Here is a 22,210-nt window from a genome sequence, read left to right as displayed (position 1 = left end):
AAGGTAGAGAAAGGGGATTTTAATGGTGGTGGGTGGAACAAGAAATAAATCAAATTTGTAGTTGAATAAGTCAAATAATCATTTGTCATTTTAATATGTTAATTAAAATTTGTATAGTTGAGGTTGGATATTTATTTTTATTATATTTTTGGTTGAATTATGATTGTGATAGTTTTGCTACGTTAAATTTTATGATTTAGTCCTTATATTTTAAATTGAGTTAATTTAATACTTTTAGTTTGATAACATAAATTATTAGTTAATTATTATTGTTTAAGTGTTGGTGTCTCCAAAACATTAGAAAGTAGGAGGATTAAATTTCAATAATTTCAATAGTAGTGTCTCCAAAACCCTAATTTGACCCATGCTTTCCAAAAGAATCCATTAAATTTTGGCATGACTCTGAAAATGTTTGAACAAGAAAGAAAAGAAAAGAAAGAGAGAAAAATAGTATAAATTTAAAGAGAAAAAGAGAAACGAGTAGTTGAAGACTTGAAGTTGAAGAGTTTTTGAAGAGAAGGGGACATGCCCAATTTATTCCCTACATAACAATCCTTTGCTTCCTTCTTCTTCTTCATGTTGGTGTCTCATCAGATCCATACCTCTTTCTTTCTTTTTCTATTTCACCAATCTTTAGCTGTTAACCCTTTTGTCTTATTCCTCTCGTTTCATCTCTTTTCTTTTACTCCTTTATTCATACATACATACATACATATATAGGAAGTAGGGTTTTATTTATTTTCTAGGATTCATGATACGTTGAAGTTCTTTTATTTGGTAAAGTGGCTGCTGCTACTGTTATTAATGATGTTCTTGGTATTTTATTTATTTTGTTTGCTGTTTTAGCATTTTGGGTGCTCTTTTCTTTTTTTTTTTTCTTTCTTTAACTTCATATCTAAGATTTTTAGTTGTTGCTTGGGGAGTGGTTAAATTATCTTCAAAGGGGTTTTATCTTGTCCGTACAACAATTATTGTCCGTACATAATAGCTTATATATATATATATATATATTCTTCTTCACCGGCTTCTTTAATCTTGGAATATTGAATTTCCAAACACTATTTTTCTGCTTTGTGATCCAAATTTTCTTTTTTTGTGTGTTGTTGATTGGTTAGTTTCACATCCCAAGCTCTCAAATCTGTTTTCCTTGTGTTATATGTGTGTGTATATATATGGTAAGGGTTAGGGGTTGTTAAGGGATTGGACATGGAATTAAGTGTCTGTTGAGGGGATTTACGATTCTTTCTAAAGAAATCTATGAAGTGTTGGTCGTCCATAGCCGATGGACTCTTCAACAAGTTGTTGTTATCCCTAGCGAGGTTTTGTCTTCAGATTCTATCAAAAGCCTGAGCATGAGCATAACCTTATCCTCGATTGTTTGATAAGTCGAACTATGCGCATTTCGCATGGTTGGACTCGGACCCGTACTAACTAAACATTTGATAATAACACAAATCCATTGCTATTATTGCTTTCTTTTGTTATATATGTTGATTCATGTTGTATGAGTGCATGTCACTAGGAATCCCCTTAATTGTATGCATCTTATGATATGTTGCTTTACTCTTCATTGTGAATTTTGTGGTTTCTTTGACAACGAGTTTGTGAATCTGGGTTTTGAATATCATTCTTCATGGAATTCGGATGAACGCCTTTTATCTTCGATCGTGTGTGTTAGGAGCCCGAAATAAACCCCGATTCCATGTTCCCTAGTTGTTTGAACACTTTAAATTTACATCTTTTATTGCATTGTCCGGTGTTTTACCGAACTCTTTCTCGTATCTCTATAAAATCCATCCCCAACATGGATATCTCTGGTAAAGGTTAAGATTTACTTTAACTTGGTCACCAAGAAATCTTATTTCTCAAGGTTTCTTACTTACTTAATATGATCTCTGACCGATAGAATTATATGAGTGATGACGCCTTGTTTGGTTTTATGGTTGCATACATTGTTGCTTACTTGCATACTTAAATCGGACCTAGACATCCATAGCTCATTAGATTGTTCTTCTTTTTCTCATTTTAGTGGTTAATCTTGGAGAAAAAGAATACATTTATTTATAAGGATCTTTCGGAATTTGCATCGGAACTGAAGAGGATTGCTGAATTTGGATGGCTAGTCGGGTTCGAATCTTGCCGAAGGAAAATTTACTTATTAGTTGCCCACCGTGGTGGAATTCAAATGAACAGCAATTTGTTGAGATTGTACCACAGAATGTGAGCTTGAAGAAAGCAGAAAATCACTCTCAACTATATCATAATGCAAAGCGTTTCGATCTTCAACTACTAGACCACGAACCAACATTAGCTGAAGCAGGTGTCACGGGAGTGAATAATTCGCAATGCAATTCATCGGAATCTGGTATTTCATGCTTCTGAAACTGCTATTTATCGGAAATTTTTGGTTTGGCATTGTTTGCTTTCTCATTTTCACCAACGTTGTTACTGAGTAGGTATATTCAATGGCTAACGTTTTCACCAATCGTTTGCCTACCATCACAGATGAAAGAAAAAACCCACTATAAACTTAGAAATTAACCTAGTTCTTATGCTTCCTAGGGTTTAAATACAGGAAGTACCCGATGTTTTACCGATCTCTTTCTCACATTCATACAAAAAACCCGTCTCTGGTACAAAGATCTCATAGGAATACATCTCTTGTAATTTTAAAAGTTTAAGTTCTACCGTATATTTATAAAATCTAGTACTTGACCATCAAGAAATCCTAAACTTAAGCACCAAGTAATCTTCAATCGATAGAATTATACCAGAATCCAACCTTGTACTTTGCTTTAGTTCTCGAACAAGCTGGAAAGGTGTCGTAATTGTTTTCTTTTGCATCAGGTCAGGTTGAAAGTTGCAGGAAAGACATCGAAGGTCAAACGAAGCCGGTTTACCTGCTTAACAATCCAAACACATTGTTAAGCCCTTCTCACCCAAACTATAACCATTCAATGGTATGTTTGGTAGTCTTTATTAACTTCATTTTAATTGGTTTTGTGTTAAATTTAGTATTTTCTTGATCCCATTTCAGGCTTGTGCTCAATATCCTTATACTGATGCTTACTTTACCGGGCTATTTACTCCGTACGGGCAACAGACTATTGTAAGATCTCTCGATCCGTGAATTATCATAGCTCGGAATTGTTATGCAAATATAATCTACCTTGTGACTGTTTTTCTTATGTTTCGAACCCGTGATTTAAACTTTGATCATATTCTGGCCCAGATGACCGGAACTGCACCGACTCGAATTCCGCTGCCTCTTGATCTTGCAGAAGATGAGCCCATTTACGTCAATCCAAAACAATATCATGGGATTCTCAGGAGGAGGCGACATCGTGCAAAGCTCGAGACGCGAAACAAGCTCGTTAAATCTCGAAAGGTATACGGATTTCATATTTGCTTTTTTATGATCTCCCATTGCAATGGTTGTAACCTAAGGCTGTTAGATATTTATCTAAATTCTATTTGGTAAGACATTTAGTATGTTTTTTTTTTAAATGATTCTATTAGTTGGAGGTTACTTGACAAGGGGTAGATCAACAGGGGCCAGACAAGTGGTCAAATTGCAATTTTAGTCCTTGAGAAATTTATAAGGAATGTTTGTAGTATAATCGATGCAAAAGTTACAAGTTGTCATGTTTTCGGGTTGTGTTTTTTTCATATTAATACTGCGTGTATAAATCATAGTTAAAATATGCCATAGGTCTCTATACTCTTCTTAAATTTAAAATTTAGTCCATGTACTTTTATTTTTAGGACTTTAGTCTCTCAATTTTTCTGATTTCAAAATTTAGGTCCAACTCTTAACATCGTTAAGATTATTTTGTTAATGCAGCCATACCTTCACGAATCTCGCCATTTTCATGCAATGAATCGAATTCGGGGATCTGGCGGACGTTTTCTTAGCAAAAAGAAACCCCAACGGTCCGATCCAACCTCCATTTACATCTCGGATATCGGTTGCTTAGACCAAAAGGATAATAATAGATCGGAACTTGAGAGCCGTTGCTCGCATACGGCAGAATACGGTGGTTCATGTACGAGCTGCTCTCACATTTCAAGTATCACCAACAATGGTGGTGACATATCTCGCCGTGCGGTCAGTTCGTGCAATGGAATACAAAACTGTGCTTCGCTTGTCCGGTGAGAAAACGGGCGACAAGAAGTCGGCAACTCATCCTTGGCTTATATATATATATATATATCAATTATAGTCTTTGGTTTTCATGCATAGTGTAAAATGATTGTGGCAGATTGTACGTTACAGTTATAAACTTTTGAGATTTTATTGTTTGGCTCTATGACGACTTTTTAGTTCGGTTTTTCACCGTCAGTGTATTAAATAATAAATATTTAATTTTTAGTATATTTTGATTTATTTTCAATTTAGTTTTAGAGTTTTGATGTTTTCAATGTTATTATTTTTTTTTATTTTTAATATTAAGCGCTTTATGGGTTGTAGGAGGACAATGAAGTTGAAGAGGCACCATATCCGAACTGTTCTATTTTAATATTTTGGGTATACTTAATTTCAAAAGTTAATAAAATTGTTATTGAATTATTTGAAAGTTTTTATTTAAGTTACTAGGCTGTTAAAATCGTCTTTATATAACCTTCTCTATTCGCATTATTTGCACCAATCAAAAGTTCCATTTTCCCCTTCTCTTTTACAACTTAATTTTTTTTTCATGAAACTGCTTTGAACATTAGGAATGTTTTCGACATTGGTCGTTAGATAACTTAGAGTTAAGGTATATTTTACTCATCAATGGGTATTGATCTACTGTATCAATCGTTTAATCATTGTTTGGAGCTCGTAAGATGGACTTTTAAAAAAAAAAACTTAATAACTCAGTGACTTAAATAAAAACTTTCAAATAATTCAACGATTATTTTATAACTTTTTAAAATTTGAATAACTAAAACGTAAACTTATTAATAATTAATTATCTTAAATGTAATTTACCTTAATAATTTTATTGATCCAATATTTATTTTTGTAGGAAAACTCGAAAAGGATTAAACGAACCAAAAGGATGGAATTTGGAGTACACAACAAGATGTTGGGTGACATAAACATATAGTGTCTAGCAACATAAAGCCTTGATATGGTGTTGTTATATTACTTTTTGTACGAAGGAGAGATGTTATTTTCGATGCTTGAATCTTAAAAGTAAAAAGATAATTTCAATTTCTCTTAATTTTGAAATTAAGCATATTAACTTTTTTTTCCTAAAGAATTGAATGTAATTTAATTTGTCTATTTTGAAAGTGAGTAAATAAAGATAATTAATTATGCTGTTAATATCTTTCATCAGTTGTATATAATTTTAATTAGTATAATAACAAATTTAGCCTTCAATGTTTATATATTTTGTCATTTTAGCCTTAATTCTAAAAAGATTAACAAATTCGGCCTCAACGTTTACATATTTACACAAATGTTACAAGATAAATTTGTTAAATTATGATCAAATTAACGAAATATGTAAACTTTGAAGGCTAAATTTGTTATTATATCAATCAAAATAATGTATAATTGATAGAAAACATTAATGACGCGATTAATTGTCTTAGTTACTCACTTTTAAAATTAATAAAAATTAAATTACTTTAATTTTTTTTAAATGGACCAGCTTGCTCATTTCAAAATTAAAAGAGACGGGAAAGATTTTTTTAATCAATCCTAAATCTTAAAATATCAACACAAAACTTCAATTGCCTGTTCTTCTAAGTTGTTGGCTCTATTATTATATTTGTTAGCTTAGTGGTAAACTTACGTGGATTTGCAATTAATTGACACGTTTCAAAATTTGACATTTGTGTTTGTAAACTTTTTCTCTCAACCTTTGCATATATAGATATATATGACACAACATGATATAGGTAAAAAAAATGTATTTATAAAAGTTTTATATTAAAAATAAGTGAGGCTTTAGTTTAAATTTAAGTGTCCCAATTTCAATTTAATTATAGTAATAATTTATGGCCGACAAAGTATTAGTTTAATTGGTATCGACATTATTGCTAGTGTAGAAGGAAGTGAGTTCAAACATACTTAAGAGCCTTTATCCTCTTTTTAAAGGAATAATATGATATTATGGGTAATTCTAAGCATTATATCAGTATATATATTAATAATTTATTAAAAATATAGAAAGATAAAAACACCCTTGTATTAATATTTATTAATTTATAAATATAAAAATATTTTAATAATTTTTAAATTGAATCGGTACTTAAATCATAACACTAATCTAATCAAACACCTAATATTAATATTTACCTGTGTATCAAAGAGAGTCATATTATTTTTCTGGTTCTCCATATCGAAAACTTTGCTTCTTATTAATTAAAAAAAATTATGTGGTGATATTTCAAACTTAAAATCCGAATAAAATTACTAATCTTACAAATATTTTTACCATCACATTTATGGTTGTAAATAAAACAAATTTGAACAAGTCTTTGTTCATGTTTATTTATTTAAAATCACATGTTTGTATTTATTTGTCTAAATTAAAATAATTTATTTATAAACATTAAATTAACATGTTCATAAACATATAATTGAACATGTTCACAAACAATTAAAAAATACTATAACAAACAAATTGTGAATAAACATATTTATTATTTAAAATTTTTCTATAACAAACAAATAAATAAAATAATAACATAAATAAGTTTATTCATAAATATAATTAAACTCAATATGCTTTGTTCATGTTGAATTCATTTAATCAATAAACCTAAAACTTTTATGTTGGTTTATTTAATTTGATAAACAAATAGAAATTAATTTATTCATAAATTATTTATCCAACTTCTATTCATTTACAATTCTAACAATTCCAGTGATTTCCTATTTTCTCTAGTAAAAAAATTGAATTTCGTTAAAGAAAACACTATAAATATATATAAAAAAATATATAAATTTAACAAATACTTGTAAGCTAAAAGTGCAGTCATTGAATTAGAAGCTTTTAACTCAATTGGATTTACACCATTATCTCAAAACAACAAATAATGACCTAAAAAAATGCAACTATTGTAAGCTAATTACACTCAAAAAAATCACTCCAAAAAATAAATAAAAAGCCAAACAAACCCCAATAAAAAACCCAAAGGAGCCCCTTGCCCCCAAAAGAAAATTGAAAAGAAATGGAAAAAGGAGGAAAATACCCTTTTTGGGTACAAGACCAAATCTAATTCTATATTTGCACATTATCACAAAAATGGTGATAATGGCTTTTAAGAAACATATACCCCATGTTTATGGAACATGGGGAAAAAGAATCATATTGTAAACCCCTCAAAGACGTAAAAGATCATGAAAACAAAAATAAAGAGTATAGACATGACGTAGGTATATGCACAAATTAGTACAGTGATCTTGATGTGTCGATAATATGTGAGATTGTGATCGTCATTATCATTCTGAACGTGGGAGTAAGAAACCGAACCCGGAATTTTCGCGGATCAGTGCCGGAGGATCGACATCGGCTATGTCTATTTGTTGTAGGGACTTAGAGATGTCATCGACCGTAAACGGGATGCTGCATTGACATATCGATTGTACATGTATAAATCATAAAAGGTCGTATGGGGTTTAAAAACTCATCTATGTGAAGCTAAATGGAGGAACAAACTTACCTTGAGTCATCGTCTAATAGGAACGAACTACTAACGGCATTGTTGGTGTCCTCAGTCATCATAACTCTCATATTTGCAATGACCTGTATAACGAAAGAGTTCTTCGATAAATATTCCGCATGTCTTGAAAGTGGGGGAATTCGAATATTCGACAAGGGCCAGTACTGTTAGCGTTATGTATTTGGTAACTTTGAACTTACATCTGATGACACACTATGTGTTCCATATTTGTCATCCCAGTACATTGTGCTGATTCGGTATAGTTGTTGTATGCTTAGTACCTGAAGAAATGGTGACACGAAAAAGAAAGTTGAAGATTTAATGAAGGAAAATGTTAAAGAGGTTTGATATCTGAAAGGGAAAGGTATGTACCGGGCAAAGCTCTTTAGTTATTTCGTTCAAGGTCTTTTTCGGTTTCTGATGAATAACCTGAGTCACAGAGAAACGGTCCGGCAGTGAGTCGTATGAGATCATTTATTAGAAATGGTTATTGGAACAAGAAATGCTATAAAGATTAATCTAACCAGGAATCCTATAGCCTGTCTTATGTGTTTCAGTTCATCCCATGCCAAACCTGCATACTGTTTACAGGAGGAATTTGAGAAAATGAACAAGCAAAAGAAAAAAAAATGAAAGGGTGTAACAGTCACTAAAGATCGCCGAGAGTTTACTTCCTCGGTTGCCTCGTTGCACCATTGTTCTAATTCAGCTAAACCAGCTTTCACATACTCTCCATTACTGAATGAGCAACATTCACGTCGCAAAAGAAGACTGCACAAATGTTTACGAACAATGCCACACGGTTAACAAAGGAATTAATCATAAACTTTAACTTTCTCGTATTAACACATTCATGAACAGACATGCGGAGAGAGATACCTGTTGAATAGCTGAACGTTAATGAATGAGAATATCTGAGTGAACACTTTACGAGCTAAGAAGGGAGGTACCTGCAGAACCAGAAAAGTGAGACTCGAATAAAAATCAGTAAAAGAGTGATTATGATTTTCTTTTCAAGCAAAGTTTCAAATCTTACATGGTTTGCTTTCATTATATTCAAATAACGGTTCAAGCTTTTAACAATACTTTGCCAATGAGCAATTAAAGCTTTCTGAACAACAGCATTTGCATGCGAACGTCCCTTCACCATACTTGCCCGTGATGTCCTAGGAGCCTGCATTTTATTGAAAATAAGTAAATTGTATGTGATGCCTGTATATTTACTAATTATTTTCAGTAGTCACCATAAATAAGCAATTACTAAAAGTATTAGCAGTAAGTTACCAAGCTTCGTAACCCACACGACCACACATCCCCAACTCGTAAAAGATTTCTCATAGTCTTGTTTTAAAAACCGAAAAAGGAACAAAAAAAGTAGAAATAACCTGAATACACAATCCGATCAGTGGAGAGATCTCTTTCTTTAGATTGTCTCTTATCATTCCATATATCTTCTCAAGGAAGGCAGTAAGTTGTTGCTTAAACAATAATGCAGGGTACTTGGCCTCAACTTGCCGTAAGTCATCTAGCCGACTAAGTCCACGACCATTAAGAAATGAAAGACCGGCACTTTGGGGAGATGAACGTAGTCCCTAGAAAGAAGGAAAATAAAAAATAATTAAATATATGGAAAGGGTGAGATGAAATTTTCAGCAAAGATAAAACCATTGCTTCTTACTTGGGACATCCTCCCAAAGAGTGAAGCTGATGATGCTCTTCGCCTTTGTGGTGTCCAACTTGCAGCTCCACTTGCTTTAAGCGTGCGTTGGAGCAGCATCAATAATGTCGATGAGTTGGATAACCAATATGCTAAGACATCATTATTGTCCTGGACCTTCAGTATGGTAAACATGGCTTACATTAGTAATAGTCTTTTCACCCCAAAAAAAGTTAGAAGACAAGACACTGACAACTTGCGGTTGTTCTCAATGCAATAGCTTTCTAGAGCTGATGGTTTTTTTCGGCTAATGATGCTGAAAACTTTAAAAGTGGAACTGTAGCTTACCTCTATGGAAGAAGCTATTGTTTGAATGATGCGGTCAAAAACTGTAGTTTTTTCCACTTCAAATGACCTCCAGTGAAGAAGACATTTGTATATGACACAAGCAGCAATTGGTTTGCACCCAGAGAATCCCAAATTTTGTGATATGCACTTGATTAGTATGTCCTGGTTCTCCTACAACACAAAAGGAAGATTATAAGCAATAAATCAAGAATGGTACATCCATATGAATACGAATCTACCACCACACAAAATTATCAGCTAAGATATGAGAATTGAGTTTAATATTAGTGTCATGCGTTCCAACGGCCACTAACCTGCTGCTTTTCGTTGAGGCATTTCTGAGGTTTTTCCTCAGATTCAGGCTCACGTACATTTGATATGGCAAGAGTCATGTCCTGAGAAGATATGGAGCAGTAAGCAATATAATATATAAATAACAGAACATGTTATATTTTCAGTTTCTATAGTCACTAATGAAATTCCCTACCGATAAAACCTTTGTTTCTCCATTTGTAACATTTCCATTCTCGGGTGTCCTCTGCAAATTAATTAACAAATACTCAGGATATATGTCTCTAAGCTTGTACTTACAAAATGAGGATGTGAAATGAACTAATAATATCTAATTTATACCGGAACAATCATTGTTCTTTGTCTTGTAGTCAAAGATTTTCCTGTCGGTGATATTGCCAGTGACTGCTGACGCAGTACTTGAATCTCAGATTGCGAATTGGAAAGCTTCTCTTCCAACCTGAAGCATAGAATTAATCAACTTTTAATAGATTGAATGAAGGTATTAAATCAAAAGGTTCTCAATTAGACATGGGAAAAAGAGACATGAAGAAAAATGGGGACAGGGAGAAGGTGTTTAGAAAAAGCACTGCATTAAGTAAAATGTGTGGCAGATATTGAAGTGTCATTACAAACTAACACCAGACAGGATAGGAAAAGGGAGAATTAATATTGTCACTTATCAGCTTTGAGATGATTTGGTCCCTTTCTCTTTTAATTTTTTTTTCAACATTTGGATGCAAAGTAGTACTAGTTTGTTTTCAAAGTTTCTTTTCAACACGGACCTCTGCACAGATTCCTGAAGTTGATCCACTCTTCGCTCTGAATCTTCAAGTTTCTTCACCAGCTCTGCATTTCTGGCCTCAGCATCCGTACAAGCATTACGAGCCTCCTCTGTGGCTTTTCTTTCTGATTGCAATGAAGCCTGCAGAGACAAATGAAATTTCATCCCTGCTGTTATATCTAAGTTTCTAAAGACTCCAAGATGATGACAATAATAATAATAATAGAAAGCCAAGATTTAAGTTAACTGCTCAGCAATATCTTGCAAGTTGAATTCGGTCCACATTACGCATCAAATATTATACACAATGGAAATGCATATAAGTAAATAATTATTGATTTGTTGACACCCTTAATGTTTATCCTGCAACTTCATAGATTCATTAACATTAATTGCTTCATTTATTCATATCTTGATTGTCAATAATAATATCAGCACACGGAGCAACAGCCAGGATCATTATATACTTTAAACAGTAAATAAAATTATTTTGCATCTATTCAAATTAAATTACTCATAGAATATCGTAGGATGGAACTAGACTGTGTAGAACTGATCATAACCATGCAGGTCAGAATTCTTACCTTCAAACTCTCTACCTCAGCAGTTAAGGAATTGACCTTTTCAGTGTCCTGAACTATAACAGGAGTCTCCTTAATGATTGGAGGAGCTTCCTCAATAGCTTTCCGAGCTGCTTCTTGCTCTTTCTTGACTCTAGCATTTGCTTCTTCCACTTGTAATTGCATTGCTTGCAAAGATTCCTGTAACTTGGCAATTTCTTGTGCCTTCTCCTCTTCTAAATCAGTCTGATATAAATTTAGAAAGTAAAAGTTTTACTGGTTAAAACAGATGATGACTACGCTTTACAAAGACTGCAACAATTGTAATTTATGGCATAAATTACCCTTAAACGTTTCTCCAACTGCAAACGCCATGTAAGTTCTTCCACGCGCTTTTCCAGTTTGTCTTTTGCTTCTTTTAGAGCCCCTGTTTCTCGGGCAGCCTAAACAAATTTAGAGTAATGGTTATAATGCGACTATAAAATGCAAACTGCATAAACAAAGTTGTCCTTAAAGAATATGATCAAACCATCTTAAGCTTTCTGAGCTCTCTCCTCGCAACCCTTCTCCTCCAACCACATTGAGTAGTAATTGCAGCTTTCTGGAGACTCCTATAATAAGAGTATGCAGCATGGCAACGCAAAGTAGCCTGAATGTTGAAAAACGGTATTAAGTCAACATTCAATTTTATGAATTGAGTTTGATACCTTTACTTCTTCAGCAATGATGTGTGCAACCTTCATCCCAAAATCATGATAATTTTATAAAGACTAAGAGAACATGTACAAGTAGTTCTAGTAGGACCTGAATGATGATTGCAGCCTTAGTTTGCTTTCTGAATCTGAATTCATTTCGAGCAGCCATTGCCCTTAAGCCAGTCTGCAATGTGATTGTAGACGACCTTACTGTTAAATAGGATTCCCTGGCAGTGTGCCGCCTAAAGTTCTTTTGGATCTTCAAAGCACCTGCTTCCCTTCTCAACTGCTCATACAATTTGCAGGCTGATATGCCTATTGGCAGTGAAAAAGAAAGGAAAAAGGTCATAAATAAGATGAACATTTTACTGTGCTCTAGGCCAAAAAGAAAAGCATCCGATAGCCATGATTGCATTTCAAAAAATACTTCCATACTTTTACTTCTGAAGATCATTAGCTTCATACATTTTTTAAAAACTTTTAATGACAATAAAAAGATACCTCGCCAATGAGATTGCAACATGATGGCAGCTTTACGTAGTGCAATGAACTCCTTCCGTGCAATATATGTCCGAATTTGCCTTTGAATGGTTCTGGCTGCATGTCCAAGCACTTCTGCTCTTCTAGCATCTAACTCAGCCATCTGACCAGCTCTAAGGAAAACTTTGGTCTTACCTATCTGCCATGCAAGTTGTGTTAAACAAAGAGTAGTAAACAAATTACAAACCCACTGATAAATGAACACTGATTGTTGTGTGTATGAATGATCACACAAAATCTTTAATCATGGAGCATAAAAAATGTTCAAGAAATGAGGTGACCCTTCAGCTATTCTCCATTTTAGCTTAGATTTCAGCAGACCTTGTCCTTGTGAATGGAACTAGGACAGGAAAGTAAAATTACATTTCTGTGATAGACAAGATCTTCCCTAAATGCCATGAGTATAATTAAAAGCTTTAAGGATGTATTTCAGTTACCTGATAACCTTTCAACCCCATCTTATCCAGGATCATTTGACAGGCAACCTTGTCATCATTACTACACATACAAAACACACAAAAGAAATGGTAAAATCATATTCAACGGTAGGGAAAAATTAAACTAGGTGCCACAAAAGACATATTACACAAATAGCAACATAAACCAGTATACTATGAAAGGGGCCACTACTTAGTGCAGTGGGCCAACTTTTGGCTAAAAAAGTTCAAAAGCGCATGTTCAAGTTCTGTATCAACCACTTCAAGAGAAAGGATCTTATACAGAGCATCTATAACATAACCTAACATTAGTAAGATACTATGAAGCATTTATTATTAATTTATATCTTATCAAGGTAAGCATCCACTTAAGGAATACCTCTATTCTGTCCCTAAACTTATTACAGATTTACAATTTCAAAATAATAGGATTTACAACTCACTTTCCCTCCAAAATTTCTGGAGCAAGAACTCCAAAACGGTTAAGAAACTCAGAAAATGTTCTTCTTGTTGGATATCCTGCACAGCTGATCCTAATTGCCTCAAGGACACCCTATAAGAAATAAAACGACTGATAAATTCAACTGCCATGGCCATCAAAAGGATCAATTTTGATTGTTTGGAGAAAATTATACTCACACCACATCGTAGTTGCTGAATTATATTGGCATTCTCAAAAATTGCAGGCTTGAGTACATTGTTTGGCTTCACACATCTGATATAGTGAGGTTCTGTTGAGTTCAATGTGTCCATTAAAGATTGAAGTTGAAGCTGCAATTTTCAAATTTCACTCATCATATAAGAAATTATATAAAATTCGAAGTTAAGAAGACAGTAGTTGCAATTGCAAATGAATCAGAGGAACCACCCACTATATCACCGTCTCTAGAAATTATTTAAGACCATCAGCTTATATCCAAATTTGGTGCAGATCATTCTGATTCTTATAAGAATGACCAGATTTATGGTTTTTATAAGCTTTGTAATGTGTATGAGCTTCCTTAGTTTTTATAAGGACTTAATGCGTGAAGGCTACTTGATACAGAATCGAGGTTGGTTTGGTCTGACTAGGAACAAGTACACTACTATGATGCCCAAAACATTAGTTATAGGGTCATGTTTTGAATTAGAGATCAAAGAGGTTTTTAACCCCTTTATTTAAGTAGGTTTGAAGCATTTTGAAAGCTTCACTTTTCCAATGAACATTAGTCTGCATTTTGTAACATATGGGAACTGATGAACCTATGTTACCCGAACTCTTCATTTTCTCCAAAGTACTCATGTTTAACACTTGTATCCAACACATATTTGAACATGGGTATGAGCTTATAGCTCTCAAAATATCTGCGAAGTTTTAAATATTTTGAGTATATTTGTTCCTGGCGTCCATATCTAACACTCATCTCAAGTCCGGGTAACATAGGAATCAACCAATTGATTTCATACTTGAAAAAAAAAGAAGTTAAATAACACTGATGAAAACTGTAGGCACCTAATTTTGTCCAGGCTTACGACTTTGAGTTAATTGGACCCTAGGATCGTTGGATGAGAGCTAAAGTTGATTTTTATTTTAAGGTTAACTAAAATTAACTTTAAAATTAAAATCAAACTTAGATTTTGAGACGAAGACTGAATCGAACTGATTTTACAAGTTTTGGACTTCAATTGAATTTTACAAGTAAATTGGGATTGGATTTAAATTAATTTTAAATTTATCTTGAGATTATTTTTTTAAGTTTAATTTCAATTTAATAAAATTTTTTAGAAAATTCCGCATGATGGGTGGATATTAGGATATCTATATATAGTTTTCGAAGAAAAAATATTTTTAAATAAAATTATTCTTGAAATAAAAAATATTTTGGGTTTGGTTTTAAATAAATATTTTATTAAAACCCATTTTATTTAAATTGATCCAAATTGGGTCAAGCCCAAGCTTAAGGTTAAAATCGGGTCAAGTCCAAGTCTGAATTCAATTCAAATTGGGTCAAGTCAGAAGCCCAAGTCCAATCGGTTCAAGGGAGAGTCAAGGGAGTTAAAGTGGTATTTATTACCATTTAACACCATTTATTGTATTATTTATTTAGTATTTATTATTTTTTTTTCGAAATATTAATAAAAAAACAAAATAAAAGGGAAAAAAGTGAAATATTGGAAGAAACTTTCCGATCAAGATGTTTTGTTTTTGCTTGAAATTTAATTTAGTTTTTATTTATTTTAATTATTTATTTGGTTTTCAAAAACAAATTCATTTTTTTATTTTGATTATTTATTTGTTTATTTAAGTATTTAAGTTCGTTTGCTTGCTTGCTTTTTTTTAGTCTTTATTTTTGCTTTACAATTTTAGTTCATTATTAGTAATTTAATATTTTTTTCTTTATTTAGATTCAGATATTTTAATATTTTATGGAGTCATTTGGTGTAGATTAATTATGATTAAAATATGAAACCCCTAATAAAACGTCAAGATTAAGGTGATACTATTTTCGGACAAGCGTTGTAAAAGTATTAACCTTTCCTTATGCATAATCGTACTCCTAAACCTAAACCTGGTAAAGTAGACCGAATTTGTTCTTTTAGAATTTCCCTTAAGTTTTCCCTAGGTTAATTCTAAAATGAATAGATTCATAGATGGCTAACCACACCTAATCTAGAATTAGTTAGTGGCAACTTCCTATTTTGATTTCTGTGTCTAGCATGTCGGAATCACATTCGACATGTTAGAATCACATCTGACATGTTATGACAAGAACCACAGTTAATTTGATAAACAAAGTTGATAAATGGATCTGTAATACCTTAAAGCGTGATCCAATGGACGAAAATTTAGATGATTTTGAAGACTCCTCGGCCGGAGGAGGAAACAAACTAGCCACAAAGGAGCATGTTGAGGCGGTCAAAAGATCCTGATGTTCAGCCACGACATAATCTTTGTTCTTGTCAAGGAACAAATCAGCCAGATAAGTAACCTGGATAGAAGACAACATAACATACATTTGAGCTATTCTCATAGTCAAAGAAATTTTGTAGATATACTAAAGCAAAACATGTTACCTCCCCAGCATAGTGAGAAATAGTAAAACTAGTACGAGATAGCTTCGGTTTGATAAAACGCTTGTTGTTTTTGAATGTCTGGAACAACTTCTGAGCAAATGTTTCATGTGTGGACTTAGGAAACATACTGTATAAAGCAGTCAAGTAAACATGAAATCAACCAAAAGCAAAAATATGGTAAAAAAGTGACTGACAATGCATGTATCTTCTTCATTAAATATGTATACACGTGCACATAAGCAGTAGTGAATTGAAACATATCAAATAGAGCAAAATAGTAGCTGCATACCAAGCTTCATCGAGAAGTGCAATGATTCCTCCAGGTTTCTGCAGAAAGATAGAGCAAGTAATCGTAATTAGGCAACAAGATGCATGAGAAGCCAGTGACGGATGCTAAAACTTCAAAAAACAAAACTGTCATGTTCTTGGGAAGATTATCTCATATGAATTAACAAGAAACAAGCAAGCAACAATCTTGAACCTTTTCTATCAAATCCAACACATCCTGGTTATCAACAAATTCTATGTAGCTCCAATTGATTTCTTCTTTTGTGTATTCCTCCTGTTCCATTTTAAACACATGCTGGAAAGACAAAGTAACCATATTTTCAGAATAAACATGGCCAAGGTAGCATCTGAAGGGGAAAAGAACTAATAGAATTTACCCAACCTGATTGAAATGTTGCTGTAGTTTTTCATTAGTAAAATTGATGCAGAACTGCTCAAAACTTTAGATACAAGAAAATAGAAAAAACCTTGTTAGCTACAATAGTAATATTCCATTTAATAGTATTTAAAGGCAAATGTCTGACCTGTTAAACTTAAAGCTCTCGAACCCATAAATATCAAGGACTCCAATCAGTTGCTTTGAGTTTGGATCTTGTCCAATTGAAGAATTGATCTTATCAACAAGCCTGATAGAAATAAAGAAAACATTCAGAAGTTCATGCACTATGGTTGGATACAAAGCAGTGATGAAGTTTCATTACCAATCGAACAAGCGAGAATATATGGTTTTGGCTAATGCATCCCTACTACCAACAGCAGCAACAGGATCCAGAGGTCTTTTAATAATTTCTTCAGGGGTAACCATTACACGCTTTACCAGCGCATCTTCCAAGCTCTTGACATCACACCTGTTATAAATATAGTTTATAAGACAAGTGGATTAAAGAAACAATATATGCAAGGTAAGAAATTAAGAAATGGCTCATACTTGAGTAGCTCAGCTGTCATATTAAGATGGAACCTAGATTTCTCATCCTTGATAACAGAAGAGTCAACCTCAGATCCCTTAGCAAAGTCAACATTCCCAAGATGTAAAATGGCAGCCACAACACCAAAAATTGCCTCCTGAAAGGATCATTCATTGTGAAAATATGAATACGACAAGAAGTACACTATTTCTTGAAACTAGCAGAAGAAAAGACTGACCTGCTCTTCCTCGCTAATTCCAACTACATCCATGGCCCTTATAGTTGCAATGTACTCCTGAGCATCGTCTACCCCATCCAATGCATAGCAGTCTGATTGATTAAGGTAATGGAAAGATTTAGGGTCACCCAACTTAAACTTTTCTTTAACCTGAAAATTGTCAGGGAACATTATCAGTGATTGCACATTATTAGCATCAAAGCCAAGACTAAATGCGCATGAAAATTTATGCCCAAAACAGAAATATTTCATGATAAAAGCAAGGTCTTAGTACCTCTGGCGGTGCAGCACAAAGAAGGTAAAAGCAGTGGTAATTTCTTTCAGGATTTGAAATTTGGCAAACTCGAGACCGTTCCAGCAAATATGTACGAACAGCTGCCCCAGATATCCTCCCACTCTTGTCAAATTGGAGCTCAACAAATTTACCAAAACGACTGCATAGCACCAAGAGAAAGGGAAACTCAGATAAAACACATAAAACTAATTCAAAGAAAAGATAAATCAAATAATTAATTGGAAATGATAGTTTTTGTAATAAATTAATCCAGCCAGCACCAAATACCATTGGCTGAAACATGAACTGGCCTTTGATATTACAAATAAGGAGCAGAATAAGCTATCGTGTTTGAAGAAGGTTACGATTTTAACATCCCAAAGCAAACATACACTCACCTTGAGTTGTTGTTCCTAACAGTTTTTGCATTTCCAAAAGCTTCAAGAACAGGATTTGACTGCAAAAATTAAACATCCAGAAGTACCAAGTCAGGAAAATGTTCCCATCATTGGAGGCCCTGAGGGTGTTAGGTTTAAGATTCATCTTACTTCTAGAACTTGTTGTTCAACCGTTCGCCCTTCGACTCCAGATCGACCACCAAGGTATGCAAGGTAACGCATAAGCATCTTTGTAGTCTCAGTCTTACCAGCACCACTTTCTCCACTAACCAGAATTGAGTTGCTTTTCCCCTCGTTCATCATTGCCCTGTTTACATGATTAATCAGAGACAACATTTACTGTAAATTCTGATGTCCAGTAGAGCAGAGGGTATTTACCTGTATGCAACGTCCGCAACCGCAAAAACATGAGGATTCAGCTCTCCAAATGCAGCCCCTTTATATTGTTCCATCATGTGAGTGTCATACAGGTGTGGTAACCTTTGGAATGGATTTATAGCAATCAAGATATTGCCAGTGTATGTCTGAGGAAAGTGGAAAATAAGAGCACATCAGCATGCAAGACTAGATGACTTCAAAGATATATCTTTTTTTTTTCTCTAAATCCACTTCAGCATGTGAACAGAGAGAGAACAAAAGTATCTTACATAGATTTCATTAAGTTCATATCTCATAGCCAAGTTATGCAGAACTCCAGGTTCATGCAAATATGAGAGCTTTGTCATGTCATCAACACCTCCGGGAGGTGCTTCAGTATCTTTTGGAAAAACTTTTGAGATATTTGCCACAGCCTGCAATCAGTTTCATTAGTAAGACAATTAAGAGTAGAACCTATACCCCCATCCCCAGAAAAAAACTAAGGATAAATAAAAATAGCAGAAAATATAGTATATTTAAACATCAAAGTTCCACTTTGACATGACTAAATGAACTTTGGTTGCACACTGAACTATACACTGACATCTTGTATTGACCAACTGCTAAGCTATGCATGAACAGCTTGATGCGGCCCTGTCCGCCTATATAACTCATAAGTAGCTCAACCAACAGAAAGCAAAAATAAACTCACAGTTTTTCCATTTGTTGTCTGGACATGGACTTCTTCACCACTGATTTTAAAAACTTCTCCATCAATCCATGCAACTGTAGGATCTTCGACCCATACATGAGAACCTACAATAATGTTAACAGGAGCAGCCTGCACATATATGGAAGTATTAGCCATACAAAAAAGGAAACAAAGTTTACAAACACAGTCATGACTGTCTGAAATAAGTATGCACAAAAGAATAGTTCAATCAAAGAAAGACAATAATAAATTAATCTCTCGTCTCCAATCAATGAAAGTTTCCCAAAACAAGCAACATGGAAAATTAAAGGACAATCTAGTTCATAAAGAAAGCATATCAGTTTAAGATGAACAAGAATTAAACTAAGTGTTTGTCTAGGTGAAAATTAGAAGTATGACAAGTGGTTGAAATTTTTTTTTTTAAATCAATGCCATTAACTCAATAACAAAGAATGACAAATGAGCTTAAAATCAATATCATAACAATGACATGAAACTCCATCAAGGATTACAGCTCGAGATTCTTTCAAAAGAACATGAATTCGTCATGAACCAATTCTGCAGTCTGTCATATATGTTCCGCATCATCCAAAAGAAATAATAAATTAGGCAGACAATAGCATTTCATCAAACTCACCGGCATAGTAACATTGCCTTACCATGACATCCTCAACCTCCATTTCAACTGCCAACATAAATCTAATTATGGTACTAATAACTACCACCAACTTTTTACCATTCAAAACCCCAAAGACTAAAAGTCATTCATTGCCCTATGATACTGACTTGGCATTAAAACAAAACAACTAACCTTCTTTCTAGCTCAACTTAATTTCTCTACCATCTTATCAATACTTTCAACATCTAACAAGAGCTAATTATTTTTTTAGTAACATCTCAATCATGTTATTCCAAAAACAAATATAATATGATTTACATTTTACTTGTAAATTGATCCTATACTCTAACTCGATTCGTTCACATCAAATCAGCTTCACCGATCAAACATCTACACTGCATTTCGTTTTTTTTTTCTTTTGAATCAAGTAAACGTATATATTTAAATTTTCTTATTGTAGAAACTTATATATTCGAATCTTTTTAATCCACAATTCAGATGACATTCATCATTTTCAAAAAAAAAATGCCATGGCATGGATTTATACAACAAAGTATTTTCTTATCTAATATCAAGATTTCTAAATCTACAAAAAAATATACATAATAAAACAAAAATGAAACTAATAAGTAACTGAAAAGGAAAAGAAAAAGTAAAGTAGAAATCAAATTAACAAGCTGGCAAGTTCAACCGATTCAACTCAGCCAAAAAGAAAAACACTAAAAGCATTCGAGTACCATGACGATTATACACAGCGATCTTCGTTCTATCCACTCATCCGATACACACGACCGAGTCGACGAAAAGCAAACTCAACGAGTCAGATCGGACCAAAAAATAAACAATGAACTGATATATAGCTCAAACAAACGAAGAAAAACTTCAACCAAACACACAGGAAAATGGCGGTTGAATTCACAAGCAAAAACGATAAACAACAATAAGCAAAGCTTTATATATTTTTTTTCTCACGATTTTTGCTCTTCTTTTTCTTTTTCTTTTTTATGAAATGAAAATGCAAAGAATCGAAGCAAATGGAAATGGCGAAGGTGACTTATATACAAAGCAAAAAGTTCAAAAGTTTTTTTTTTTTTACAATCTCTTTTATTTATTTAATAAAAAAATTGGGTTAGCATTGTGTATGCTGGGGTCCGAAAGCGTGGGGTGGCAAAGATGATGGGTCTAGTTGGACAATTCGTGGTCGCCACAAATACTGGGATTTTTGGGACTTTGAGACCGACATTAGTATTGTTGTCTTAGACTAAAATTTACCCTTTTTTATTGTTTTTTGGGTCGGTGTTTTAAGGCTTATACTTAGTTGGTATTTACGGTATTTGCCATTTATTTGAGTCTCAAGTCCTTTTTCTTTAACATAACATTTAAAATTATATATGAATTTTAATTTAATATGTAATTTGATACATTATCATTAATTCGGTATAATTATATATATGAAACTTTGATTGTAGTTTAAATGTATACTTGAAAGTTTAATTTTAATTCATTCATACATATTTAAAGAATAAATACATCAATTTATTTATATATTTAATAAATATAATTATTTTTGTATGTAATATATAAATATAAAATAATACTACCACAGGCGGATTTAGGGGGAGCTGGCAGGGGTCTCGGCCTCTTCTAAAATGAAATTTTTACCATTTTGGCCTTTTAAATTTTAATATTTTTAAATTAGTAAATGTAAAATTATACTTTAGCCCCTAAAATAATAAAAAATGATTTAATCTTTTAAAAATTATTAAGATATAGACTATTTAGTTTTGATCCCCTAAAATTTTTTCCTGGCTTCGCCCCTAGATGCTACATCAAAAATTTATGAGAATTGGATCAAATTAAAATTTTATGTATAAAATTACACAAAATTAAAATTTATATATACAATTACGCATTAAATCAAAATTAATAAATTTTAAAATTTATCTTTTATACATAAAAGAGTGAAATTATGGTTTTTAGTCTATTTGTTTTAATCCATTATCATTGAAAATCATTAACATTATTAAAAAATAATTCATTAGTCTATCGATATAGTTTTCTTTTTTAAATTTTTTAACCCTAAATTTCTCATGCCAATTAAAATAGTTATTTTTTATTTTAAATAAATTGCAGCTTAACTTAGTGATTCTTTTTTATCATTAGATAAAAAAAGAGATGATAGAGTTTGAACTCGTTTTATTTATGTATTACACGGAGAAGTCTGACCACTATTACAAGCAAATATTGACACTTAATATTATCTGATTAACCAAATTTTTAATTGTATTAATAATTTGAATTAAGACGTGCTATTAATAAAGTTTCATTTAATTCTAATCCTTTCACTATGCTGGAATTTAATATTTAATCTTTTTACACTAATTT

The 22,210-nt window shown here is 32.7% G+C and overlaps 2 protein-coding genes across 4 annotated transcripts; one reads left to right on the top strand and one right to left on the bottom strand.

Moving 5' to 3' along the window:
- The first annotated feature begins 414 nt into the window (after positions 1 to 414).
- Positions 415 to 4,375, top strand: LOC107932199 (nuclear transcription factor Y subunit A-5). 3 transcript variants are annotated; one of them, XM_041096990.1, is made up of 6 exons: positions 415 to 777; positions 2,030 to 2,365; positions 2,848 to 2,960; positions 3,038 to 3,109; positions 3,233 to 3,388; positions 3,845 to 4,375. In XM_041096990.1, the coding sequence occupies exons 2-6, from the start codon at positions 2,116 to 2,118 to the stop codon at positions 4,154 to 4,156; spliced, it is 903 nt and encodes a 300-aa protein (XP_040952924.1). In that variant the 5' UTR covers positions 415 to 777; positions 2,030 to 2,115; the 3' UTR covers positions 4,157 to 4,375. The 3 variants fall into 3 exon arrangements, with proteins under 3 accessions (XP_040952924.1, XP_016719639.1, XP_040952923.1); XM_016864150.2 differs by having other exon boundaries at positions 416 to 578; XM_041096989.1 differs by lacking the exon at positions 415 to 777 and adding an exon at positions 831 to 1,110.
- Positions 4,376 to 6,961: 2,586 nt separating this feature from the next.
- Positions 6,962 to 20,853, bottom strand: LOC107932247 (myosin-17). Its single transcript, XM_016864214.2, has 39 exons — positions 20,563 to 20,853; positions 19,207 to 19,335; positions 18,785 to 18,928; positions 18,516 to 18,661; positions 18,288 to 18,444; positions 18,138 to 18,196; positions 17,740 to 17,899; positions 17,466 to 17,615; positions 17,248 to 17,384; positions 17,021 to 17,167; positions 16,844 to 16,945; positions 16,702 to 16,759; positions 16,513 to 16,614; positions 16,321 to 16,358; positions 16,032 to 16,158; positions 15,776 to 15,946; positions 13,617 to 13,748; positions 13,421 to 13,530; positions 12,978 to 13,038; positions 12,502 to 12,679; positions 12,110 to 12,315; positions 11,835 to 11,954; positions 11,650 to 11,748; positions 11,330 to 11,551; positions 10,747 to 10,886; positions 10,304 to 10,421; positions 10,158 to 10,208; positions 9,985 to 10,065; positions 9,671 to 9,841; positions 9,344 to 9,499; positions 9,051 to 9,257; positions 8,702 to 8,839; positions 8,545 to 8,615; positions 8,337 to 8,436; positions 8,190 to 8,246; positions 8,038 to 8,094; positions 7,866 to 7,946; positions 7,666 to 7,748; positions 6,962 to 7,568 (listed from the first exon to the last, which is right to left on the bottom strand). Exons 1-39 carry the CDS (start codon positions 20,563 to 20,565, stop codon positions 7,445 to 7,447), a joined length of 4,593 nt encoding a protein of 1,530 aa, XP_016719703.2. The 5' UTR covers positions 20,566 to 20,853; the 3' UTR covers positions 6,962 to 7,444.
- Positions 20,854 to 22,210: the final 1,357 nt, after the last annotated feature.

Source organism: Gossypium hirsutum, chromosome D07, assembly GCF_007990345.1.
Source record: "Gossypium hirsutum isolate 1008001.06 chromosome D07, Gossypium_hirsutum_v2.1, whole genome shotgun sequence".
Lineage (NCBI taxonomy): Eukaryota > Viridiplantae > Streptophyta > Magnoliopsida > Malvales > Malvaceae > Gossypium > Gossypium hirsutum.
Note: the sequence above shows the minus strand (reverse complement) of the source record. Positions and strands in the feature narration are given on the sequence as shown.

Coding starts and splice junctions, on each gene's coding strand:
- LOC107932199 (XM_041096990.1), top strand. CDS start 2,116: ATGGCTAGTCGGGTTCGAATCTTGCCGAAGGAAAATTTACTTATTAGT. Junction 2,366..2,847: donor ATGCAATTCATCGGAATCTG/GTATTTCATGCT, acceptor CTTTTGCATCAG/GTCAGGTTGAAAGTTGCAGG. Junction 3,110..3,232: donor CGTACGGGCAACAGACTATT/GTAAGATCTCTC, acceptor ATTCTGGCCCAG/ATGACCGGAACTGCACCGAC.
- LOC107932247 (XM_016864214.2), bottom strand. Junction 17,168..17,247: donor ATGACAGCTGAGCTACTCAA/GTATGAGCCATT, acceptor TATTTATAACAG/GTGTGATGTCAAGAGCTTGG. Junction 13,039..13,420: donor CCAGAAATTTTGGAGGGAAA/GTGAGTTGTAAA, acceptor TTGTATGTGTAG/TAATGATGACAAGGTTGCCT.